General features: G+C 31.6%; 1 protein-coding gene across 2 annotated transcripts in view; it reads left to right on the top strand.

Moving 5' to 3' along the window:
- The window catches only part of CENPK (centromere protein K), a 37,447-nt gene extending 19,383 nt beyond the window's left edge, over positions 1–18,064 (top strand). For both annotated transcript variants that reach the window (XM_051991364.1, XM_051991356.1), the window contains exons 5-10: positions 5,750–5,796; positions 10,439–10,521; positions 10,655–10,753; positions 11,099–11,228; positions 13,626–13,676; positions 17,439–18,064. In XM_051991364.1, the coding sequence (XP_051847324.1) occupies positions 5,750–5,796; positions 10,439–10,521; positions 10,655–10,753; positions 11,099–11,228; positions 13,626–13,676; positions 17,439–17,597 (569 nt within the window). In that variant the 3' untranslated portion in view covers positions 17,598–18,064. The remainder of the gene's footprint in view (positions 1–5,749; positions 5,797–10,438; positions 10,522–10,654; positions 10,754–11,098; positions 11,229–13,625; positions 13,677–17,438) is intronic.
- The last annotated feature ends 6,549 nt before the right edge of the window (positions 18,065–24,613 follow it).

Raw genomic sequence — 24,613 nt, 5'->3', positions numbered from 1 at the left:
TTGTTTTACCGAGAAACTTCTCTTACCTTATTGAAAAGTAGGAGGGGAAAAGCAAAAAGGGAAGGGGTAGGGTAAATAGAAAGGAATACAGAAGTAGTAGGGAAAAGGTATAAGAAAGGGGGAGGAGCTCTAAGGGGGAGGGCTGCTTGAGGCAAGTGGTACCCATAAATTAAATACTGGGGAGGGGGATAAGGGGGGGGAAGGAAAGAGAAAAGTAGAATCTGGGGATAATAAGATAGCAGGAAATACAGAATTAGTAGTTTTAACCATAAATGTGAATGGAGTGAACTCTCTCACAAAGCAGAGGTGGATAGCCGACTGGATTAAAAGCCAGAATCCTATGTTTTTTACTGGAAACACATTTAAAGGAGGGTGATACAGAGTAAAGGTAAAAAGCTGGAGCAGAATCTATTATGCTTCAGGTGAAGAAAAAAAAGCAGGGGTAGCCATCCTGATCTCAGATCAAGCAAAAACAAAAATTTACCTAATTAAAAGAAATAAGGAAGGAAACTATCTTGCTAAAAGGTAGCATAGATAATGAAGCAATATCAATACTAAACATATATGCACTAAGTGGTATAGCATGTAAATTCCTAAAAGAGAAGTTAAGAGAACTGCAAGAAGAAATAGACAGCAAAACTATAATAGTGGGAGATCTCAACCTTGCACTCTCAGAACTAGATAAATCACAAAATAAATATGAAAGAAGTTAACGAGGTAAAAAGAATACTAGAACAGTTAAGTATGATAGATCTTTGAAGAAAACTGAATGGAGACAGAAAGGAGTACACTTTCTTCTCAGCAGTTCATGGAACCTATACAAAAATTGACCATATATTAGGACATAAAGACCTCAGAATTTATTGCAGAAAGACAGAAGTAGTAAATGCATTCTTTTCAGATCATGATGCAATAAAAACTACATTCAATAAAAAGCCAGGGGAAAATGGATCAAAAGGTAATTGGAAACTAAACTCATCCTAAAGAATGAATGGCTAAAACAGCAAATCATAGAAACAAAAATTTCATCCAAGAGAATGATTATAATGAGAGAACATACCAAAATTTGTGGGATGTAGCCAAAGTGGTAATAAGGGGAAATTTTATATCTCTAGAGACTTACTTGCATAAAATAAAGAGAAGATCAATGAATTGGGCTTGCAACTAAAAAAACCTAGAATTAGAGCAAATTAAACCCCTCCAATCAAATATTAAACTTGAAATTCTAAAAATAAAAGGAGAGATTAATAAAATTGAAAGTAAAAAAAAAACAACTATTGAATTAAAAAAACTGAGTTGGTTTTGTGAAAAAAACCAACAAAATAGATAAACCTTTGGTAAATTTGATTAGAAAAAGGAAAGAGGAAATTCAAATTGTACGTCTTAAAAATGAAAAAGGGAGAACTTTCCATTAATGAAGAGGAAATTAGAGCAATAATCAGGAGTTACTTTGCCCAACTTAATGCCAATAAATTTGATAAGCTAAGTGAAATGGATAATACCTACAAAAATATAGCTTGCCCAGATTAGCAGAGGAAGTAAATTGCTTAAATAGTCCCATTTCAGAAAAAAGAAATAGAATAAACTATTAATCAACTCCTTAAGAAAAAATCCCCTCCATAAAAAAGGAAAAAATCCCCAGGATCACAAGGATTTACATGTGAATTCTATCAAACATTTAAAGAACAATTAACCCCAATGCTATATAAATAAACTAGTTGAAAAAATAGGGAATGAAAAAGTCCTACTAAATTCCTTTTATGACAGACGTGGTACTAATACCTAAATCAAGTAGAAAACAGAGAAAGAAAATTATAGACCAATCTCCCTAATGAATATTGATGCAAAAATCTTAAATAAAATATTAGCAAAAAGATTACAGAAAATTCCCCCAGAATAATGTATCATGACCAAGTAGGATTTATACCAGGAATGCAGGGCTGGTTCAATATTAGGAAAACTATTAGCATAATTGACTATATCAGTAACCAAATTAACAAAAATCATATGATCATCTCAATAGATGCAGAAAAAGCATTTGCTAAAATCCAACACCCATTCCTATTAAAAACACTAGAGAGTATAGGAATAAGTGGACTTTTCCTTAAAATAGTAGCATCTTAATTAAAACGATCAGTAAGCATCATATGTAAGGGGGATAAACTGGAACCATTCCCAATAATAAGATCAGGAGTGAAAGAAGGTTGCCCACTATCACCTACTATTCAACATTGTATTAGAAATGCTGGCTTTGGCAATAAAAGATGAAAAAAGATTAAAGGAATTGGAGTAGGTAATGAAGAAGCCAAATTATCACTCTTTGCAAATGAGATGATAGTATACTTAGAGAACCCCAGAGAATCTACTAAAAAGCTATTAGAAATAATCCACAACTTTATAACAAAGTTGCAGGATACAAAATCCTCATAAATCAGTATTTTTATACAGCACTAACAAAATCCAATAGCAAGAGATACAAAGAGAAATTCCATTTAAAATAATTGCTGATAGTATAAAATATTTGGGAATCTATCTGCCAAGAGAAAGTCAGGAACTATATGAGCAAAACTGCAAAACACTTTCCCCACAAATAAAGTCAGATCTAAACAACTGGAAAAATAGTAAGTGCTCCTGGATAGGTTGAGTGAATATAATAAAGATGACATACTACCTAAATTAATCATTTATTTAGTGCTATACCAATTAACTCCCAAAAAACTATTTTACTGACCTAGAAAAAATAACAAAATTCATCTGGAAGAACAAAAGGTCAAGAATTTCAAGGGAACTAATGAAAAATCAAATGAAGGTGGCCTAGCTGTACCAAATCTAAGACTATATTATAAAGCAGAGGTCATCAAAACCATATGGTACTGGCTAAGAAATAAACTAGTTGATCAGTGGAATAGATTAGGTTCATAGGACAAAATAGTCAATAACTATAGCAATCTAGTGTTTGACAACCCAAAGACCCCAGCTTTTGGGATAAGAACTCACTATCTGACAAAAACTGCTGGGAAAATTGGAAACTAATGTGGCAGAAACTAGGCATTGACTCACACTTAAAACTGTATACCAAGATAAGATCAAAGTGAATTCTTGATCTAAACAGAAAGAATGTGATTATAAATTAGAAGAACATAGTATAGTTTACCTCTCATTAGACTTGTGGAGGAGGAAGGAATTTGTTACCAAAGAAGAACTAGAGATCATTATTCATCATAAAATAGAAAAATTTTGATTATATTAAAGTTTTTCTAGAAACAAAACTAATGCAGACAAGATTAGAAGAGAAGCAGTAAACGGGGAAAACATTTTAAGATTCAAAGGTTCTATAAAGGCCCCATTTCCAAAATATATAGAGAATTGACTCAAATTTATAAGAAATCAAGCCATTCTCCAATAAATGGTCAAAGAATATGAAAAGATGATTTTCAGATGAAGAAATTGAAACTATTTCTAGTCATATGAAAAGGTGATCCAAATGATTATTGATCAGAGAAATGCAAATTCAAGACAATTCTGAGATACCGCTACACAGCTCTCAGATTAAGATGACAGGAAAAGATAATGATGAATGTTGGAGGAGATGTGAGAAAACTGGGACACTGATACATTGTTGGTGGAATTGTGATTGAATCCAACCATTCTAGAGAGCAATTTGGAACTATGCTCAAAAAGTTATCAAACTGTACCTACTCTTTGATCTAGCAGTGTTTCTACTAGGCTTATATCCCAAAGAGATCTTAAAGAAGGGAAAGGAACCCACATGTGCAAAAATGTTTGTGGCAACCATTTTTGTAGTGGCTAGAAACTGGAAATTGAATGGATGCCCATCGATTGGAGAATGGTATATGAATGTTATGGAATATTATTGTTCTGTAAGCAATGACCAGCAGGATGATTTCAGAGCACCTTGGAGAGACATGAATTGATGGTAGTGAAATAAGCAAAACCGTGAGATCATTATACACGGCAACAAGATTATACGATGATCAATTCTGATGAATGTGGTTTTCTTTAACAATGAATAATTCAAATCAATTCCAATTGTTCACTAATAAAGAGAATAAGTTACACCCAGAGAGAGAACTATGGGAAATGAGTGTGAACCACAACATAGTATTTCCACTCTTTCTGTTATTGTTTGCTTGCATTTTTGTTTTCCTTCTTAGGTTTTTTTTTTTTTTTCTTTCTAGATCCAATTTTTCTTGTGCAGCAAGATAACTGTATAACTATATATACATATTTTGGATTTGATATATACTTTAACATATTTAACATGTATTGGAGGAGGGGGTTGGGGGAAAAAGGGGAAAAGTTGGAACAGAAGGTTTTGCAAGGGTCAGTGTTGAAAAAATACCCATGCATATGTTTTGTTAAAAAAAAAAAAAAAGCTATAATTTAAAAAAATAAAGTAGCATCAGACCCTCCCAAACTTAATATTTAGTGCTCCAATTTTCTGGGTGAGCTTGCCAAACTTTGTACTACTATAGATAAAATTTCCAGTAGTCTTTTTAGTTGTATGCATAATGTGGAGTTGTTTAAATGTTATATTAGGATCTCCCACAATCTCTATACATCCTTCTGCATTGTAAACTTTTTTTTAAAATGATATTCTGATTACAGATGAGGGAAGTTATAAAACTGTGATACTAGGTCCATTGAAAATTCACATTATTTTATGCCATTTGGGTCTTCAGTATTATACAGGCAGTCCTTTTAATCCTCCCTCTTTGTCTCATACTTTACAAGAAGCTTTCCAAATCTTTATCATTTTTCTCAGATTTTTTATAGGATCCACTCCTATTCCAACCTTGCTTCCTTTAATAGATTTCCTCATTTCTTACTTAGAAAATTGAGTCCATTTGTTAGAAGTATTACCTATCTTACCTATTCCATATCTCAGAACCCTTTATCATTACCCATTCTAGTCAAGGAAAGAAGCATTACCACAGCACTTCTCACCAAGACCAAACCCTCTCCTTGTGCTTATGATTTTGTCTTTTCTCTTCAGGGATCTTATCTCATCAGTCTTTTTATCTTTCTCATCTTCAGTCTCTCTCTATCCACATTTTCCTTCCCTGTTCTTAAAAACATATCTATTACCTCTTACCTCTCTCTCCTTAAATGCCAATTTCCTAGAAAGTCATTTCATCTTCACTCATTCACTTCTCTGGGCAAGTTGACTTTTAGCCTCATCACATGACTAAAACTGCTTTTTCTAAGGTTATGAACCATCTCAACTCTTCAGTATAGTGATCTTTTCTCAGACTTCTTTTTCTTTTGACATCCCTGTAGCTGTTGATCATCCTTTCCTTCTGTATATTCTCTGTTCTCTTGGCTTCTGTGCCACAACTTTCTTCCTGGCTATCTCCTGTCTATTGTCTTTGTATCCCCCAGTACTTTTAGCATAGTAGCTTGTACATTCTGAATAGTTAATGTTCAATTGAATAGAGTGCTCACAAAACATGTAAAGAGATTCTTATGCAGTTGGGTTCTATAAATCACAGAACTTGTTATAATAGCATTGTATAATTTGAATAATTGTTTAAAATAATTCATCAGATAAAATAATTTTAAGTGTATTAGAATGCAGAATTAAAGAGTGAATTTTTCTATGTCAGAATTGTCTGGATAGGAAAAGTGCCATTTTAGTTCATAAACTAAATTTAACTTTTCTAAGAAATATACTGGAATCAAATAAGATAATAATACATGTAATTTTTTTGTATTTTTTTCTCCTTAGTAATCCCATTGAATCCAGAAAGTCTGATTACACTAGGAAAAGAAGAGGTAAGTTCTTTAGTTACTTTGTAACAACTTCATTTAATTTAGAAGTTAAAACAGTTTATTAATACAAGACACCCCAAATTAATGTAATTTGAAATCCTTATTTACCCCTTAAATTTTACATGGCCTTTTTTTGTTTGATATAAATTTTGTATTAAATAGAATGGAATTATTTTCTTTAATTGAAAGTAGTTTTTATCTTAGCCAAATTTATGGGTTATAAAATCCTTTGCTAAGGTAAATGAGGACTTGGTTCTATAAATAATACTGTCCATATTAAAATTAAAATAAATTTTAGTTCACTTCATGTTTGAGATAAATGTAAAAAGCTAGAGAGACGAGGGATGTTTTATTCCTTTTTATAAAAGGAAAGGTATTTACCTGAAATAATTAGATTTTTTTAATGTACTTTAAAAAAAATTTTAATATACTTTTTAAATCACTTTCTTAATTATTTAAAGATTTACTATATAATAAGCAACAAAAAAGGAATTTATATAAACTTTGTTATGTACGGATTTAAAAAATACACTAAATTTAAAATAATTGCTCTCTATGTACCCTTTTCTAAACTTCTTTTTGTTTCCTTCTATATGTATATTTAAATGTTAGCATCTCTAGCATTACCCACTCACTCGGCTCCCTGACAAATATAATAAAGCAAAACAAATCAATGCATTGTTAATGACAGAAAACTTGTACTTCATTTTGCACTTCTGATTATTGGGAGTGCTTTTGAAGACACATAGTTAAAGTGGGAGATTAAATTCTTTCTATTGTTATATAGAGGGAAGCAAAAGAACAGGCAAAGTCAAGAAATATTAAGGTTTTTTTTTTTTTTTTCTCATTTGTTGGGAATAAATAGAGAAGGATATTGTAGAGGAGAAAATCCCTACTATATGGTGCTGAGCTTGTCTAGAGTTCTGAAGCTGTCTATATTACTTGGAAGATTTCTAATCTTTAGGATAACAGAAATGAGAAGAATTATAAAGGAATACTGTCATCACAAATAATATTCAGACCTAGAATTAGTTGATAGGTAAAGGATTCATAAGATATAGCATTACATCAATTAAATATGAAATACCTGCTATACATGTCAAGCTCCTAGATTATATGCATGCAGGTGTTTAGTTTTCTTTAAAAATTTGTTTCTAGAAGCCATCTTTTAAATATAGTTTTCAGCAATACTTTTCTTTTTTAATGAAGAGTTCTATTAATGTATTTCTATTTTGAAGGCATCTTTCTTTCTAGCTCGAATAAACCTACTTAGAATGTAAGTAGGGAATAGTGGATAGTGTGATATACCTTTGATCTGAAGACACCTGGATTAAAATCTAATACTTGACTGTATATTGATATAAACAAGCAACTTAATTCTTTAAATTTCCATGCAAGTCAACAAGCATTTATTAAAAATCTACCATATATATTTTGCTATAGATATTTAAAACAAACTAACAAAAATTAAAAAGTCCCTGACCTCAGAAAGCTTACTTTCTACTGCGGTTCACAACCTGTACTCAAATAAGTATAGCAGAAGGGAAATCAAAAAGGAGAAGGAGGAGAATCAATGAAGGCTTAATGATAGGTAAAGGATTCATAAGATATAGCATTACATCAATTAAATATGAAATACCTACTATATATGTCAAGCTCCTAGATTATATGCTTGCAGGTGTTTAGTTTTCTTTAAAAATTTATTTCTAGAAGCCATCTTTTAAATATAGTTTTCAGTAATACTTTTCTTTTTTAATGAAGAGTTCTATTAATATATTTCTATCTTGAAGGCATCTTTCTTTCTAGCTCAAATAAACCTACTTAGAATGTAAGTAGGGAATAGTGGATAGTGTGATATACCTTTGGTCTGAAGACACCTGGATTAAAATCTAATACTTGACCCTATGTTGATATAAACAAGCAACTTAATTCTTTAAATTTCCATGCAAGTCAACAAGCATTTATTAAAAATCTACCATATATATTTTGCTATGGATATTTAAAACAAACAAACAAAAATTAAAAAGTCCCTGACCTCAGAAAGCTTACCTTCTACTGTGGTTCACAACCTGTACTCAAATAAGTATAGCAGAAGGGAAATCAAAAAGGAGAAGGAGGAGAATCAGTGAAGGCTTTGTTTTGGAAGTGATACATGAATTGAACTTTCCAGAAGAGAGATTCTAAAAGGTAAAGATAAAGAAGCTTATGCTTGGAGATCTGCAGGAGATGGACTTTCAGGGTATGACTACTGGTCCATTTTGAACAGAACATTGAAAGATATAAGAAAAGCCATAAGAGAATATAAAAAGATTATAAGACTGGAAAGCTTAGTATAAGTCAAACTATAGTGGTAGGCCTTAAATACCAGAATCCAAAAGTTTGTATTTTTTTCCTATAGGGAATCATGGAAGCTTTTTGCTCAGGAGAAAGAAATGGTCAGTAGTTGGAGCAGAAGAGGGGGAGTTTTACAAGCATGGGGTATAGCCAGAAAAAATATGCGGACAAAGAGATGGAATTCCTTTTGTTTCAGGAATAGCCAGTAGGCCAGTAGGCCAAGTGTAAGCAGATTGTAAAGATAGTAGAGGACTAGGTGATGGAGGGCTTTGAACCCCAAATAAAAATTGAACCTATCCTACAAGTGATAGGGAGCCACTGGAATTTACTGAGTTGGGGGAATGACATGGTCAGATCTATACTTTAGAAAATTACTGGTGGCTGAATGGAGGATGGACTGGAGTGGGGAGAAACGAATCAGAGACTAGCTAACTGTGTGCTGGTATAGAGAACATAGGTGATATATTGGTGATAGAGGAGAGAAGGGAGTATTTTTGAGAGAAGGTACAATTTAGAGGCTTTGGCAACCACTTAGATTGAGAGAAAGTGAGGAATCCAGTATGACTTCTAGATTGTGAGCTTGAAAGGATTGGGAAGACGTGTTGCCCTCTACAGTAATAGGGAAAATAATGAAAAATGATGAGTTCTGTTTTGATCACCTCTCACTAGCTTCATGACTAGTCTACTTCCTTTTCTAGTCATATACCTGTCTGGTGACATCCTTTACCCTTCTTCTTTTGTATACTTCTATATTATAGGCACCTCCATTGTGCTTTATCATTGCCTTTTGGGTGATCTGTAACTTTTATTCTTTGAATAATATTTTATTCCATCACTCATAGCCATATTGCATTACTTAAAAATTTAAAAAAATTTCCCAGTTACATATAAGACAACTTTTTTTTGGGTGATGCATGCACTTTTGTTTTCTATATATTTTCATATGAATCATGTTGGGAGAGAAAAACCAGAACAAAAGAAAAAAAGCACAAGGAAAAATTAGAAGGAAAAAAAAAAGTCAACATAGCATGTGTTGATTTATATTTGGTCTCCATAGGTCTTTCTCTGGATGCAGATGGTGTTTTTCCATCCAAAGTATCCAAAGCATAACCTCTGAGTAGAACCAAGTCTGTTATAGTTGATCGTTGCCATTCTATTGCTGTGTGCAATGTTTCCCTGGTTCTGCTTGTTTTCACTCAGCATCAGTTCATGTAAATCTTTCCAGGCCTTTCTTAAATTAGCCTGTTCATTTTTATAGAAATATTCTATTACTTATGAATAACTTATTCAGTCATTCCCCCCAATTGAAAAGCATCTATTCATTTTCCAATTCTTTGCCACCATAAAAAGAGTTGCTACAAACATTTTTGCACATGTGGATCCTTTTTGCTTTTTTATGATATCTTTGGGATACAGACCCCATACTGCATTACTTGAAGAATTGTCATGGTAAGAAGATGAGCCTTTTTTTCAAATGCAAGTTTTCCAAAGGCAGTTCAATTCATTCAGCTCTGCTTTATGTTGTGGAGTGAGGTCTCCATTTACTCACAGCAGATACGCAAGATAATAAGTACTAATGGACTAGTTCTGTAGGTTTTCTATTCCATTATACATTATTCTAGGAAATAAGTTTTTTCACCCACTTAGTTTTTTCTTTTGTGAATAGATAAAGTTAATTCTTTTGAGTGATTATGGAACCAAATAGGACTCTCTGCAATCTTCTGGTATTTGATATATTCAGAGGAATGTAATCTGCCAGCAAACACATCTGTAAGACCTCACTTTCTATAGGAAATCTCTTTCATTTGGAGTCTGCTGGATATCTTCCATAATGGTAACAATCACCTTTTGAAAGTTTTATTTGATATTAGTCATCATAGAATGAACAGATCACATTTTTACATTCACCTAACCTAATAAAAGGTACACATTACAAGGGCTTATTGTTTGTTACTAACATTTGATTTCATTAGGCAAATTATTGTCTTAAAAGTTCTATAATGTGTTACACCTTGCATGTCAAAATCATATGAAATAACTTTATTCTATAATGACTAATATCAAATTGATGCGCCTAATGTGTTGAATTGTTTTTTTTAACTATTTCTTTTACATGAGAGGTGTCTTTTGGGTAGACTTAGGGGAGTCATTGAGAAGTAACTGAAATGTTCAAAAAATACATCAATTTTAAAGTGTTTAAAAAAACTGCATCAAATGAAAATGAGTATGTTAAAGATAATTCCAAAGAGTAGTAAAAGAATATTAATAGTTTAATAACGTAAACGTTCTTATGGATCTTTTTATATTGTAGTTGCAAAAATTACATCATAATCTTGAAATGTTACTGTCCACGGTTCAATCAAAAAATCAGAAACTACAGGAAGACTTAAGAAGGTACATATATTGTGCATGCATTATGACATTAATAGCAATTATATATATCATATTGTAGATACATTGTGATATTAATAACAATTGAAATAAGAATATACCTGATCTTTTTTTCTAAATACGATTTTCTTTGAAGAGAACAAGAATGGTTGAATGAGCAAGAAGAGCTAGGAGCATCTCTCAGTGAAATGTGTAAAGAACTAAAAAATCAAGTGATACCAGTTTCTGAGAAAAGGTATTTATACAAAGCTGGTAGGTTTTTATAAGTGTGATAGTGTTGTAAACTTGTTTGTGTTGGGAGATTGTATCAAGAGTTATCAAGTTAATCTTGATTCCTGCCACTGAATGTTTTTAAATTATTTGGTAAATTGATTTTTCTGTCCTGTTTAATTTTAGAATTTGTTACTATATTGGGGATATTTGTTATTTTTACATAGATATTGGGCTAGAACTAATTAAATATGTGTGAAATGTATCAACATCCTTTTATAAAACTTGAAACACATAAAGAAGGTAGCATTCTACCATGTTCTGAGAAATTGTGTTTTATCATCTTATTTGTTCTCTTAATATTTATTAGAACTTTTCTGGAAATGAAAACTAAAATGACTAAAATAAAAAGGCATAAAGAGAAACTCTTGACCTCTCTGGGTGAAATTTTAGACAAGCATTTTCCTCTCCCTGAAGAAAATGGAAGTAAGAAGAGAAAAGTAAGTTTGAATTATTTATTGAGATTTTTCTTTTAGGAAATCATTTATCAAATATCTAGTTAGTGCATCACTAACTTATTTTCCCTTTCAGTTTCGATCCTCTTTTATATTCCTTTGTTTCCTTTCTTTTCCTTTCCTGTAGACATTATACAATAGAAATGGAAAGAGAATCTTTCCCCAACTGTTTTTATTACCTGTTGACTTACATTATCATAACTGATAATTCAGGCTTTTATTTGGCATCATTACTCCAAGTAATTTACGAAATGATTGCAATATGTTTAGTTCTGTGCAAGGGACACAAAGATAGGCAAAAATATGATCCCTTCCCTCAAAGAGTTCATATACTTATGAAGGAGACAATATTCAAATAACTATATATATAAACAAGATATATACACAGTAAATGGAACATTATTTCAAAGAAAAGACACTAGCAACCAATAGATAAGGACCTAGAAAGGCCTTTTATGAAAGATGAAGTTTGAACTGAATTGTGAAAGAAGCAAGGAGGTAAAACAATTAGAGCTTTCTTAATATAAAGAACAACTGATACAAATGCAAAGAGATGGATGAGAGAATGTCTTGTAAAGAGCGTTAGGTAGGTATAGCTGGATCATAAAGTACAAAGTAGTAAAAGACTAGAAAGGTAGGAAGGGGCACAGGTTAGAAAAAGCTTTAAATGCCAAACATGGTTTTATATTTGACCCTGAAAGTAATGAGGAATTACTAAAGTTGGGGAAAAAGATAGGAGGTGATGATGGGGGTGGGGACAGGAAGATAGGACATAGTCAGTTGAGTAGAAGATAGATTTGAGTGGGAGAGAATTGAGATAGGAAGACATACAGAAGACTGGGGGGTTTAGTGGGGTATTTTTGCAACAAAGGCATGATCTGATGCAAGCCTGTGAGCATAATGCCTCTGAAGCAAAGCCTGTAGAGTAAAATGGTATGCATGAGAAAAATTGTGAAAGTATAAATGACAAGATTTGAGTGGAGTGGAGTTTGACCTCAAAGTTGCAAGCTTGAGATCCTTAGAGGAAGAGGATGTTCTTGACAGTATTAGGAAAGATGGGAAGAAAAGACAGTTTGTGAGGGGAAGATAAGAAGTTTTATTTTGGACATGTATTTGAGATGCTTATGGACAAGGGAGATTAGGACTAGACATAAGAACTTAAATAACTTCCTCTCTAAAGAAGAGGCCTCTAATCTACTTCTTACCTTTGTCTTCCATTTTGATTCCCCACTGATTTCTTCCCTCTGATCCTAATCTTCCTTAAATTCCCATAATTCTACTTGATCATAGCCTCTCCAGAGACAAGTTCTTTTCTGTATTTAATAGTTTACTACCCATTTAACTGTTTACATTTAAACTGTTACAAATACATACCAGTGTTAGAATTTGACCATCTACTGACTCCATTCACTTTTTATGAAATCTTATCACCAAATGTAGGTTGGCTTCTTCTCACAGATGAATTACTTATGAACTTCTCTTGTTCCATTGTTATGTCCTGATCCTTTTCTTTTCTTTTTTTTTTTTAAAGAATTCTTTATTATTTTTTATTAGATCTTAGATTTCCTGATTGGAAATGTTTGCCCAACATTTCCCAGTGATTCATTTCTTTTTTTTTTTTTTAAATAACTTTTTATTGACAGAATCCATGCTAGGATAATTTTTTACAACATTATCCCTTGCACTCACTTCTGTTCTGATTTTTCCCCTCTCTCCCTCCACCCCCTCCCCCAGATGGCAAGCAGTCCTATACATGTTAAATAGGTTACAGTGTATCCTAGATACAATATATGTGTGCAGAACCGAACAGTTCTCTTGTTGCACAGGGAGAATTGGATTCAGAAGGTATAAATAACCTGGGAAGAAAAACAAAAATTCAAGCAGTTTACATTCATTTCCCAGTGTTCTTTCTTTGGGTGTAGCTGTTTCCGTCCATCCTTGATCAGTTGAAACTGAGTTAGATCTCTTTGTCGAAGAAATCCACTTCCATCAGAATACATCCTCATACAGTACATGATCCTTTCCAATAACAGAATATACTAACTGAATTTTGTCTTGCCCTATTGCACTTATTTTTGTGAATATGATCAGTTCACTAAATAACATTGTTACTTTTGTAAAAATGTGTTCCTAATTTTTTGGTTTTAAAATCCCATTTTTATTTTGGTGTTAAATATGAGAGATATCTTTACAGTTCTTTAAAATGATTAAATTGTTGAAACTTTGTATCCTGAATTATCATCATGACAACTCTGAAATGTCACTTTGAAAAAATGTTTACTATATGTAGTCAGTGGTAATCCTTTTAGAAAGTATGTTTATAGAACTTTTTATTAATCTTTTTCAAATATTCCTTTTCCAAATATTCTTTCCATTCTTTAGAGAGAATATCAGCCAAATGCACAGCTAATTACAATACATGAAATTTTAGAGGTAAGTATTTCATGAATTTAACAGCTTTGTTATTATATAATATAATATGTAATTTTGCTGTTTTTTAATCTTATTTTAAAAACGATCTTCAACAAAAATTAAGCTGCTAATAAAATCAATTGATGTGTTTAAAAGAAGCTCCCAATTGTTTATAGAGAGGAGAAATTTTAATAATTGTGATAAATAAAAACTGATCTATGCTTTAGAAAACATATTTTTCTGAGGCATTATCTCCTCCAGGCTAGAAGATTATCAATCACTGACAGTCCTAATCCCAATCTTTATTGGCATGGAAGCTTTGATCGCCATTTCAAAACTGGGGAGGCTGAGTAAACTATTGGCCTCTTCCCTACTTTCCCATTGTCAGGCTCTTACTTTATTGGTGCCATTCTTAGTGGAACCAATCACTCACTTTAACCCGTTACATTGCATTTTAGACCTGCTGAGGTAAAGTGTGATACCAGCCTCAATCTCTTAATTGGAAAATCTGTACTTGTGCCAATACATACTGCACATTCTATTTCTCACTATTTAAGATACTTGACATAATCTTTCCTAAATATATATAGCTGAACTTCAACCCCAAATTTGTTTTTTACTTTGCATGTTGTGTATAATTGAAAATAATATAAAATCAAAAATTTTCAATTTTTAAAAAATGAATAAAATTAAGATTTGGAATCTATATTGTACTCTTTAATTAAAAAAAATTTAAAAGTAATACATTCTAATGTGACACTATGACAAAATAACATTTACTTCGGATTTACGTGGTGAAACACTATACAGTAAGAGTGGGTTTTGGTTTTGGATATGGGATTATTTTGGGGGGTTGGAGTTGCCAGTTTCCTCAAAGATAAACTTAGGATTGTGAATTCTTGCCATAAATTGTCAAGAATTCATGCAGGAAAAAAAATAAGTAAAACCAGACTCTGTCTGTCTGTCTGTCTCTTGCTCTCTTTTATGATGCAACAGCTGAGGAATTATAACTTTCTCATGTTAAGATTTTAATTTCCTGGTCATGCTGACAATATTAAGTTTTCTTTTCTTTTTCTTTATAAAAACTAGTTTTCAGCATTTACTCTTATGAGATTTTGATTTTCCTTTTTTCCTCCCTCCCCTCTCAAGACATCAATCAATCTGATACAGGTTATACATGTAACAATTATTTTAAACATATTTCCACATTAGTCATGTGAAAGAAAAATCAAAAAACCACGAGAAAGAAAAAACAACAAAGTAAAAATAATATGCATCAATCTGCTTTCAAACTCCATAGTTCATTCTTTGGATATGAATAGCATTTTCCTTTTGAGTTTTTGGAATTGTCCTGTACCATTATAAAGTAGAGGCCAAATTTATGCTTTATATAGAGCCCAAAGATAATTTTGTATACTTAATGGTATCTTGATATGACCCTTAATAACAAATTGAACAAAAATTAAAAACAAAATGTACCATTTATAAAGGATATATATATATAAATACTATGTGGTGGTAAATTTAGACAATTTGTATGATTATAGATTAACTAGAAAATAAATACAAGGATGAAATGTATAAAAGTTCTATAAGTTTAAAATATAATTTTAGGAAACGAAAGTGGAAACCTGTTTCTATTGTTTTATAATTTTTAGTTTGGGTATTTTAATATAACATAAATAGAATAGCTCCTTTGAAAAGCAAAATGCCTAAAAAAAATTTTTTTAAGATGTTTTAAAGCCATAAACATATATAGCTTCCCAAATGAAATAAAAAAAAATTAGATTTCTCATTTTTGCTTTGATTTCTGCCCTTCTCTCATCCCTTTCCCCATTTATTCCCCAGAGGATGGTCAATTATATGTAATGGGATATAAATATTTAAATACTATTAATTGTAATGTTTACTATAACTAATAACTATACTGTTAATTATAAAAGTGGATTCTTTATTTCTAACAGCACTCTAATCAATAACAAAATGTTGAGTTAGAAGGGCTCCCTGCCCTATTATAAGTATATCCTACCAACAGAAAAAGTGGCAAAAATAAAACTTTTACTAAGTGTTAAAATGAGTCTTTTAACTTTATAGTATTTACTACAAGCACTGGCCTAACTAAAGAAGTTAGAACAACTTCTTTGAAAAATTTAAATGATTTTAATTTAATTTAACTTTTTAAAAATCAAGTACAAAATACCTTAAAATAGAGATTTCTGTTAGTTCTGTGAAATGATGTATTTGGAAATCAAATTTGAGCATTCTGTACAACAGGTTCATCTTAGGAAACATATTTTGAACTCTGTTCAAACTTTTGCTAGAAATTATGTTGCATCTACTTTAATTATATTTTGTATTTAATTTTCTATATGCATGTTTTTCTCTTCCCAAAGAATTCAAGTCCCTTGAAAGAAGTAGTTTATTTTTGTCTGTATCTTCTCAGTGCCAAACAGTGTGCATAGCACATTGTAAGTGCTTAATAAATGCTTGATGAATGAAAGATTGAATTCAGATGGCTAATGAAGACAAGAGAGAACTATTTCAATGTTAAGACCATTATATTCTTAGATTATAGAGGGCAGATTTTAAATTTAACTGCTGGAGAATGCTTTATTTACTCTTCATTTCTCACAATTGCTGTAATTTCCCAGATGAGTAGCTTAAAGAATATAGGTCACATTACTATTAATAAACTCAGGATTAATATTCAGGAATTCCTAATGTTTTAGGCCTAATAATTTCTTATTAATATAGTAATTAGCCATTTACAACTAACTTTTTTTTATAAGAATCTTGTTTAATAGATAACAAAATCACTCTCTTTACAGATAAGAAACATGAGCCCCAATAATTACTAAAAATGTTTGCCAGATGTCAGCCACGAAAGTAGTAATCAGATGTTCTGACATGTTCATTTCATTATATCATACTAATGAGTATTATTGATGAGAAAGACAAGATGTCAAATATAATCTTCCAAGCATAGAAATTGATTAGAGGAATTCAAATTTTGAAATTGTTCCATTTCCTTGAGAGTGTATTGTTATTTTTTTTTTAACCAAAGTTTTACTCTAATGTTTCATTCTTCTTTGGATGTGATCTTATATTATTCATCATATTAACAGCAGAACTTGCATATTCTGGGAAGTATCAGTGTCTGATTTTGTATTGGTTGCTCAAGAACTAGCTTAGTTAATATTAAAGTAGATACTAGGTAACTGTTGATAGGCTACATCACCTTATGAAAGATCTTTTCTTAGATTATAGAAGGGATTTTAGCCTGCATGAGAGGAGGGAGTATCCATAACAAGGATATGTTAGTCTTTTAAGCATTAAATAATATTGACTAATGACTAACAAGTGTTTACCTTGTATTAAATACCATATGCACTTTTGTTTGGTATTTAATTTTAATAGTGTTTTGTTTTTTTACTGAGTTTAACAGTGATTTCATTGTTTGTTATATTGGAATTCTTTAAATATGATCACATCTATGCAAACTAGAAAGATGTTTCATGTATTAAAATCATGGATTAAAATTATGATTTAATTACACAAAGAGTTTGAAAAATTGAAATGAACAAATATGTTTAAAATCTACTTTAATTTAAAATATAAATTTAATACTAAATTAAAATAGCATATTTGGTCTTTAAAAACAAAAAATTCTTGGAGTAAGAAAATTAGAATTATAGATCAGTATTCTTTGAAAGATATGAAATGTTTATTTTTTAAGGGTTTAAATCTTTCCCTAAACATATTTTGGTTAATTTTTTCTTCTAGATCCTTATAAATGCTCTACTTCATTCTCCACATGATCCATATGTAAAAATTAATGATTCCTTTTGGCCACCTTATATTGAGCTGCTGCTACGTACTGGAATTGTACTTAGACATCAAGATGATCCAAGCCAAATACGATTAGAAGCATTTCATCAATAAAAATGATCTGTTTTTCTTAGATTTGAAACTTAGAAACCTTGCCACCCAAGTATAATGAAAACCCAGATATCCTATTGAATGGAAGAACTTGTTTTCACACCAAAATTTAATCTTTCATTTGTTGCTGATTTTCTAATTACATATTCCTTTCTTATTTAGTAAGTATTAGGATGTTGTAAAATGTTTTTATGTCACCTTTAACATTTTGTTTCAAGCTTAACTTGGATGCTTTAGAGAATTCCATTGCAGATGATGAATTAGGCACTTTTTTTAGAAAAAGCCGCTGAAATTGTTTTGGTGCTTTGGTTTAAAAGTTAATAGATTTTGAAAAAGCAAACTAAAATTATTTTCACATGTAACAACTTATATGTAGACTTATTGAAAATTGGAATATTAAAGTTGGATAAAGTTGTTAATGTATAAGAATGTATATTTAAATGCTAAATTATATTATAATGGAAATTAAACTTTGTGATTGTCTTTATTGAAACTTTTTAGTCTACATGACCATACTTAAAATTAATCAGTGAATTGTTGTAAAAAATGATTCTTTTAGTTCTGCTCTTTTCATTCTTCATCAGGGTATACAAGTTTTCTCAGGTTTCTCTGAAACTGTCCCCTTTGTTTCTTAAATGGCACAGTAGTATTCCTTTATATTCATATAATGTAATCTAGTCAGCCATTCCTCAGTTAATGGACACCCTCTTTATTTCTCATTCTTTGCTACTGCAAAAAGTTGTTATAAATATTTTTGTACATAGGCGTTCTTTTCCTCTTTGACATCTTTGGGTAATAGGTCTAGTATTTTCTTGAAGAGTTTTAACCTCTAGATGAATGTATTTTTTTTTCTAGCTCAATAAAGTAATACAGTTTGATTAGTATTGCACTGAATAAGTAAGTTAATTTAGATAATATTGTCCATTTTGTTGGCTTTGTTTATTTTATCCAAGAGCAATGAATATTTCTTCATTATTTAGGCCAGTATTTGTTTTTGCAAAGTGTTTTGTAGAAGATCACAATGCATATAATTCTGGTTCTTAGTTTTAGAAAGATAGTCATTTGTTGTGATAGTATAAGAAAAGCCTATTCTTCCTGGTATTTAAAATTTTTTTTTCTTTTAAAAATTATTGTTTTCCTCGATTAATAGGCATCTATCCTCTTTTCCACTTCTTCCCATGATGGGGAAAAAGAAAAAGAAAAAACCTACAACCAATAGACATAGTTAAATAAAACAAATTCCCAACAAATTTAAACATGGCCATGTCTAAAAATACATGTCTCACTCAGTATATCTGGTCCATCACTTCTTTGACAGTAGGAAAGCAGCATTCTAATTGGTCTGCTAAAAGTCATGGTTGATCATTGCATTGATTAGAATTCTTCAGTCTTTCAAAATTGTTTTTTTTTTATTTTTTATTATATAAGTTGTTCTCTCTGTTCTGCTTACTTCTCTCTGCATTAGTTCAGAATGTGACTTCTAATCGGTTCACCTTCATTTGCATAAACCTCTCCTTTCTTGTCCCTCCCACTTTTATAGGTAAGATAAGAAGTTCCGCTACCTTTTCCTCCACTTTTCTTTCTTGATGTATATTGCCGCCTTCCTCTTCTTCCTCCTCCCTCTTTCTGTTTTCTTCCTCCCTTTCTCCTCCTCCTCACCTTTAAGAGCCTTAAAAAACAAAGTCCCTCCCAAACTCCCATCTTATTTGATTTTCTATATGACCTCTGCTGAGTATGTTTTTTGTCAGAATGCAAATATTTCATCCTTATAGACTTTCCTGATGATTCAATTGTAGTTTTATTTTTAGGTGGGCATCCAGCTCATAAAAGTGCTTTATCCTTTTTCTTTAGTCAGCCTTCAGTGATTTATTCTGGACAACCCATAATTGTTGGCTTAACTGAGAGCTCTAGGGCTGTCTGATCACACCTCATCTTTTTTCCCTTTGATATTGTCATGGGAGGGATGACTGAAATGACTGAGTCTATTATCTACTTTTGGTGATCCCACATTTAGAGCTATATGCAGTGAATCCATGCTCTTAGCCCTTTTAGGAGGTACACACTGCTTATCTGGGCCTAGAATAGAATCTATGTTTAATTCTGAGTATGCTTTGGCTGCTGACTCTGAACTCTGGGCACAGGATGTATAACCATGTTCCATAGTTCTTGCGTTGGTTACTTGCCTGGGACAAAGACAACTTATTGTAATCTATTTCTCAATCACTTTTCAATCATTTAAAAAAAATCTTTGTTGGAATAATAGTTGGGGGAAGCTGATGCTCTACTGATTATTCCTCCACCATCTTGGCTGGTCTTCAGATTTTTTTTTTATCCTTTGTGAATCTCAACATAACCCCCTCTACAAAATACCACACATGTTTTCCAGCCTTACTCCAAAGAGAATACCTGTAAGGCAACTCATTTCTTTTTTGTATAGCTCTAATTGTTTACAAAATTTTACCTTAAATCAAACTTGAATGTGTCTCTTTCTTTCTACCTCTTTCTACCTTCTAGTCACTGTTCCTCCTACCTCTGGGGACAAGCAGAAAAAATATAATTCCTTATCCGTAAGACAGCCTTTTAATACTTGAAAGCAGTTTTAATGTCTGTCTCTCCTTCCTCTGCCCCAAGTTTCCTCTTCTCTAGACTAAACATTCCAACTTCTTTCAGCTGTTCCTTATATGGTTTGAACGTAGTAAGAATTCAGCATTTTAGTAAGTTGTATCAGTATCTTTTCCATTGGATAGAGAAGAGTACCAGACTTAGATTGTAATCCTATCTCTAAAATCTGAATTATGTGGCCATGGAGAAGTCCTTTAATTTATTTGCAACTCAGTTAACTTATTTATAAAGAAAGTAATACTTATATTACCCTTCCTCAGGGCTATCAGAAAAATGCTTTGTAAGTTTTAAATCATTCTGCTTATTCAGCTAGCAATTATTAAGTGCATCATGTGTTTTAGGCACAGTGCCAGGGCTTGGGATACAAAGAATGAAACAATTCTATTCTAATGGAGGAGACAAAAAGTACAAATGAAAAATATGTACATATGTAGAATAAATACAAGAGGGAACAAGTACAGATAAATGCAAACTATTTAAATACATTATTGTGCTGTTTTTTTTTTTTTAAAGGAGAGCACTAATAACGGGGATCATGGAGGACTTCATATATAAAATAGTTCTGATCTTGTAGGGAGATGGGGAGTCTGAATGGGGAGGTACATTCCATGATGTATACCAGTGCAAAGGGTATGAAATTTGGTTCATTATTTCATAAATAAAGATATAAAATATTAATTACACAAAGTAACAGGTTAGTAGATAGGGATAAAAGTGTAAATACAAACTCGGGATCACAGATTATTTCCTGTATGGCTCTATTTATAGTGCTAACCAATTTGTCTTTTTTTCTTGTAAATTGTTTTATTGATATGCTTTCCTTTTTAAAAGTATTGTCACTTTTCTCTGACTTAATTTCCCAATAAAACCCTCCCTTCTCACAAGTACAGGCCAGCAAATTGGACACTGAAAATAAAAATCTTTACCAAAGTTCTTGTACTATCAAATAGTTCAATATCAGAAATAGATATGAACTTATCAATGAAAATAATACCAAAGAAAATGCCTTGTCATCATCTTTCCACTGTACCCTAAGGACCACTGAACCTTAACATCTGACTTATATTTAGATTTTCATTATATATTATCTTGCCCAGCTGGAATGTGAGCTCCTTAAGAAGTGTTTGGCTTTTCTCTTTTTGTCATTAATGGCTTTGCACTTAGTGCTTAATAAATGCTATTTCATTCATTCACATTGGCCATGGGTGAAAACTTGTGGCTTATTCTGTGTTTATGGGAACTCCTGCCAAGTAGTGGAAGGCATGATTTACTATCCTCTGATGACATAGCCAATTCTCAGTTTACCTTCCATTAATTTGACTCAAAAGAAGTTGTAAATTAAAATGTTCAAAATTCTTTACCTGGTATACTACAAATTTACATAATACTTAGCTAGTTGAATAAATGTTTTATTATGATAACATAAAGACTGACAAAATTTGCATATTTCTTGTGGGATTATGCAGAGAATAATGTCAAGATTTTTTCTGATTATTTTCATGTCCATATGAATATATATGCACATATTTATATATTTAATTGACCTTTTTTTCTTGTTGAAAAACATCTTTTTTGTCAGTATAATCTTGAATAATACTTGAAATTTCATGAACATATAAACTTCCTTTTAAATTTTTGCCAAGAAAATTTAAGTTCTCTTTTAAAAAAAAAAAAAAATGCTTGTTCTGTATGGACCAGAGTTGAAGAAGAGGAAAAGTTAGTTGTGTTTGGGAAACTTCAGTACCCATTGACAACCTAATTGATCAGGTTTGGCTTAATAAAAGGATGTGGGATTTTAGGAGTTTTGAAAGCAGAGAATTGCTGTGGCAAAGAGGAATTGGAAAGTTATTACAGTGAAATAGTATAACCAAAGCCAGAGTTGAAAGTGGATTGTTGTTTAAGCTAAAATTCTGTATCCTAAAATTATTTTGGACAGATTGAGGCATTTTACCTCCTCTTCTTTTTAAGTTAGAGGCCGTTTCAAAGAGACAAAATGAGGTATTATCCAAATCATGGTTCTTATTGCCTTGCTCAAATGGCCTGTTCTTCTTTTTGCTGTATGGATTCTACTAGTTGTGCCATATGAATTTGGTATAAGGGATGACTTTTTTTTTTTTTTTTTGCTAAGGCAATTGGGCTTAAATGACTTACTTAGGGTCACACAGCTAGGAAATGTTAAGTGTCTGAGACCAGATTTGAACTCAGGTCCTCCTAACTTCAGGGCTGGTGCTCTATTCACTGCACCACCTAGCTGCCCTGGGTTCATGATTTTGAAATGGACAAGAAAGAAAATAATTTTTGAAAAACTGATTGACAAGTCAAATTTTAATACAAATTGCCTGAGAATTGACTATGGACATGCACAACATATGGAATTTAAATTCATTTAATATTTATAGATTATATTTTATACAATACAGGATATTGTTTGGGGCTCAAAAAAAGACAAGATCCCTGCCCTCATAGAGCTTACAATATGGACAAGAAGAAAGATAATCAAAAATATTTCAATACATGTTAAAAGGCGAAGATTCAGTAAGAGGTATACAAAGTTCTGAGTTAGTTTAGAAAGTAGAGGGATTACTTTAGCAAAGGAGATCCCCAGCCATCAACAGTCATCCATATTGCACTTGACTTCAATAATTCTGTAAGAATGTCACCCATGACCTAGTGCAGCTTTGCCTCAAATTCAATTCACATGCAAGTCTAGATATCCTATGATGTCATTGGTCCTCTTCAAAAATAAAGAAGGAACAAAAGGTATCCTTAGGACACCTTATTTCATCAAACTTGTATTTCTCTGAAGATTTATATACTTATTTTGTATAAAAGAGGATGCAATTTATATAGTGTCATTACTACTTTTATCTCCATTCTCTTAATATCTGCCCTTTTATTATGTCCTTAACATTTAGCACAGGTTTTCTAGTCTATCACTCAAATTATTTGCCTACTTTCACTTTCTCAGAACTGAGTGAATATACTCAACCACCTTCTCACTAAAGAAAAAAAAAAAGCCTGATTTTTTTTTGGGGGGGGTGGTGGTAAGAAACTAGTTTCAATCTCTTGAAGTCCAAGATTATAGTGGAAGATTATAATTGGGTAAGGTGCTGACGGTCATTTAGTTGGAGTAGGTGGTGCCTTATTTGCTGAGAATTCTGAATACGGAGAAGATATAGCAGCATGAGCTTTGGAATTCTAAGAAGTGCTAGTGGAAAATCCACATATTATAGGACAGCATTCTCCCTTCAATCCCTTCCCCTCAAAAAAAAAAAAAAAAAGACTGTTAATGGTCAAAGTTGCATCAAATCTGAAAATTTTAATTTATATCTTTTAAATAGGACAATTACATATTTTTTTGTTTCAATCATTTAGAAACTCAGGGTAGAATTGATTTCTTAATTTTGTAGTCCTGTTCTTAGGGCAGCCTGGTAGTGCAAATGGATGGATTGCCAGACCTGGTAACAAAAGGACAGTGTGATCTACAACCGAAGTTGCTTTTCCCATTTATAACCCTAAAAACAAATTTTACTGTCCATTGTATCTCTTCACCAGTAGATGGGGATAGAGATACAAAGTAAAAAACAAATTTTATTTTACCAATAAATATAACTTTGGCAGTATCTATACTGAAATAAATTGAACTGGTTATTAATCAGTATTAAAATCAACAGCATGACATAGTTAGCCAGCTCAATCTTTTATTAAACCAACTGGGTTTATCTGTTTGATTATTAACTACCTCGTAAACTGAGTCTCTGGCTCTTTATATTTTTTATTTTAGTTTTAGTTTTCTGCATAACCATACAAACTATTGGACAACTTCTGAAAAACCCAGTTTTAAATTTTTTTCAGAAAATGCATAGAGAACAAATGTTTGCTGGTCAAAGAAATACCGACAAATATTCAACTCTGAAGTTTACTACCAATTTTTGTTGGTGGGGGCCACTGTTAACTAAGCACAGTCCATATGTTCACCTTAAAATGTTATACTGTCCACTAGAATAGTTAATAGTTATTTAGTACTTCTCATATGTTGACCCAGTAATGGTAGTAAAGTTCAAATCTCCTGCTGATATTTCTCACATTCAAGGTTGTTATATCCTACAATGTGGTAGTGTCTGACATATAATAGCATCTCAAATCTTCTTTTCGACAGCTCTCATAGCTCACTGACTAATTCAGAGAACAAAGTCAAGGAGTTGTAGATTTATTCTGTACATATACATGCCCACCAAAGAAGATTCTTAGAACTCCTATGTTAAAATATCCCAAATTTAGATGGCTACTGTGCTTCTTAATATAATAAACTTATTGAATATAACTTTGTTAAAAATATCTATTTATATTTATGATCTACCACATTAATTCTAAAGTACTTTGTCTTATAACATCTT

The sequence above is a fragment of the Antechinus flavipes genome, chromosome 1 (genome assembly GCF_016432865.1).
Source record: "Antechinus flavipes isolate AdamAnt ecotype Samford, QLD, Australia chromosome 1, AdamAnt_v2, whole genome shotgun sequence".
Taxonomy (NCBI): Eukaryota; Metazoa; Chordata; class Mammalia; order Dasyuromorphia; family Dasyuridae; genus Antechinus; species Antechinus flavipes.
Note: the sequence above shows the minus strand (reverse complement) of the source record. Positions and strands in the feature narration are given on the sequence as shown.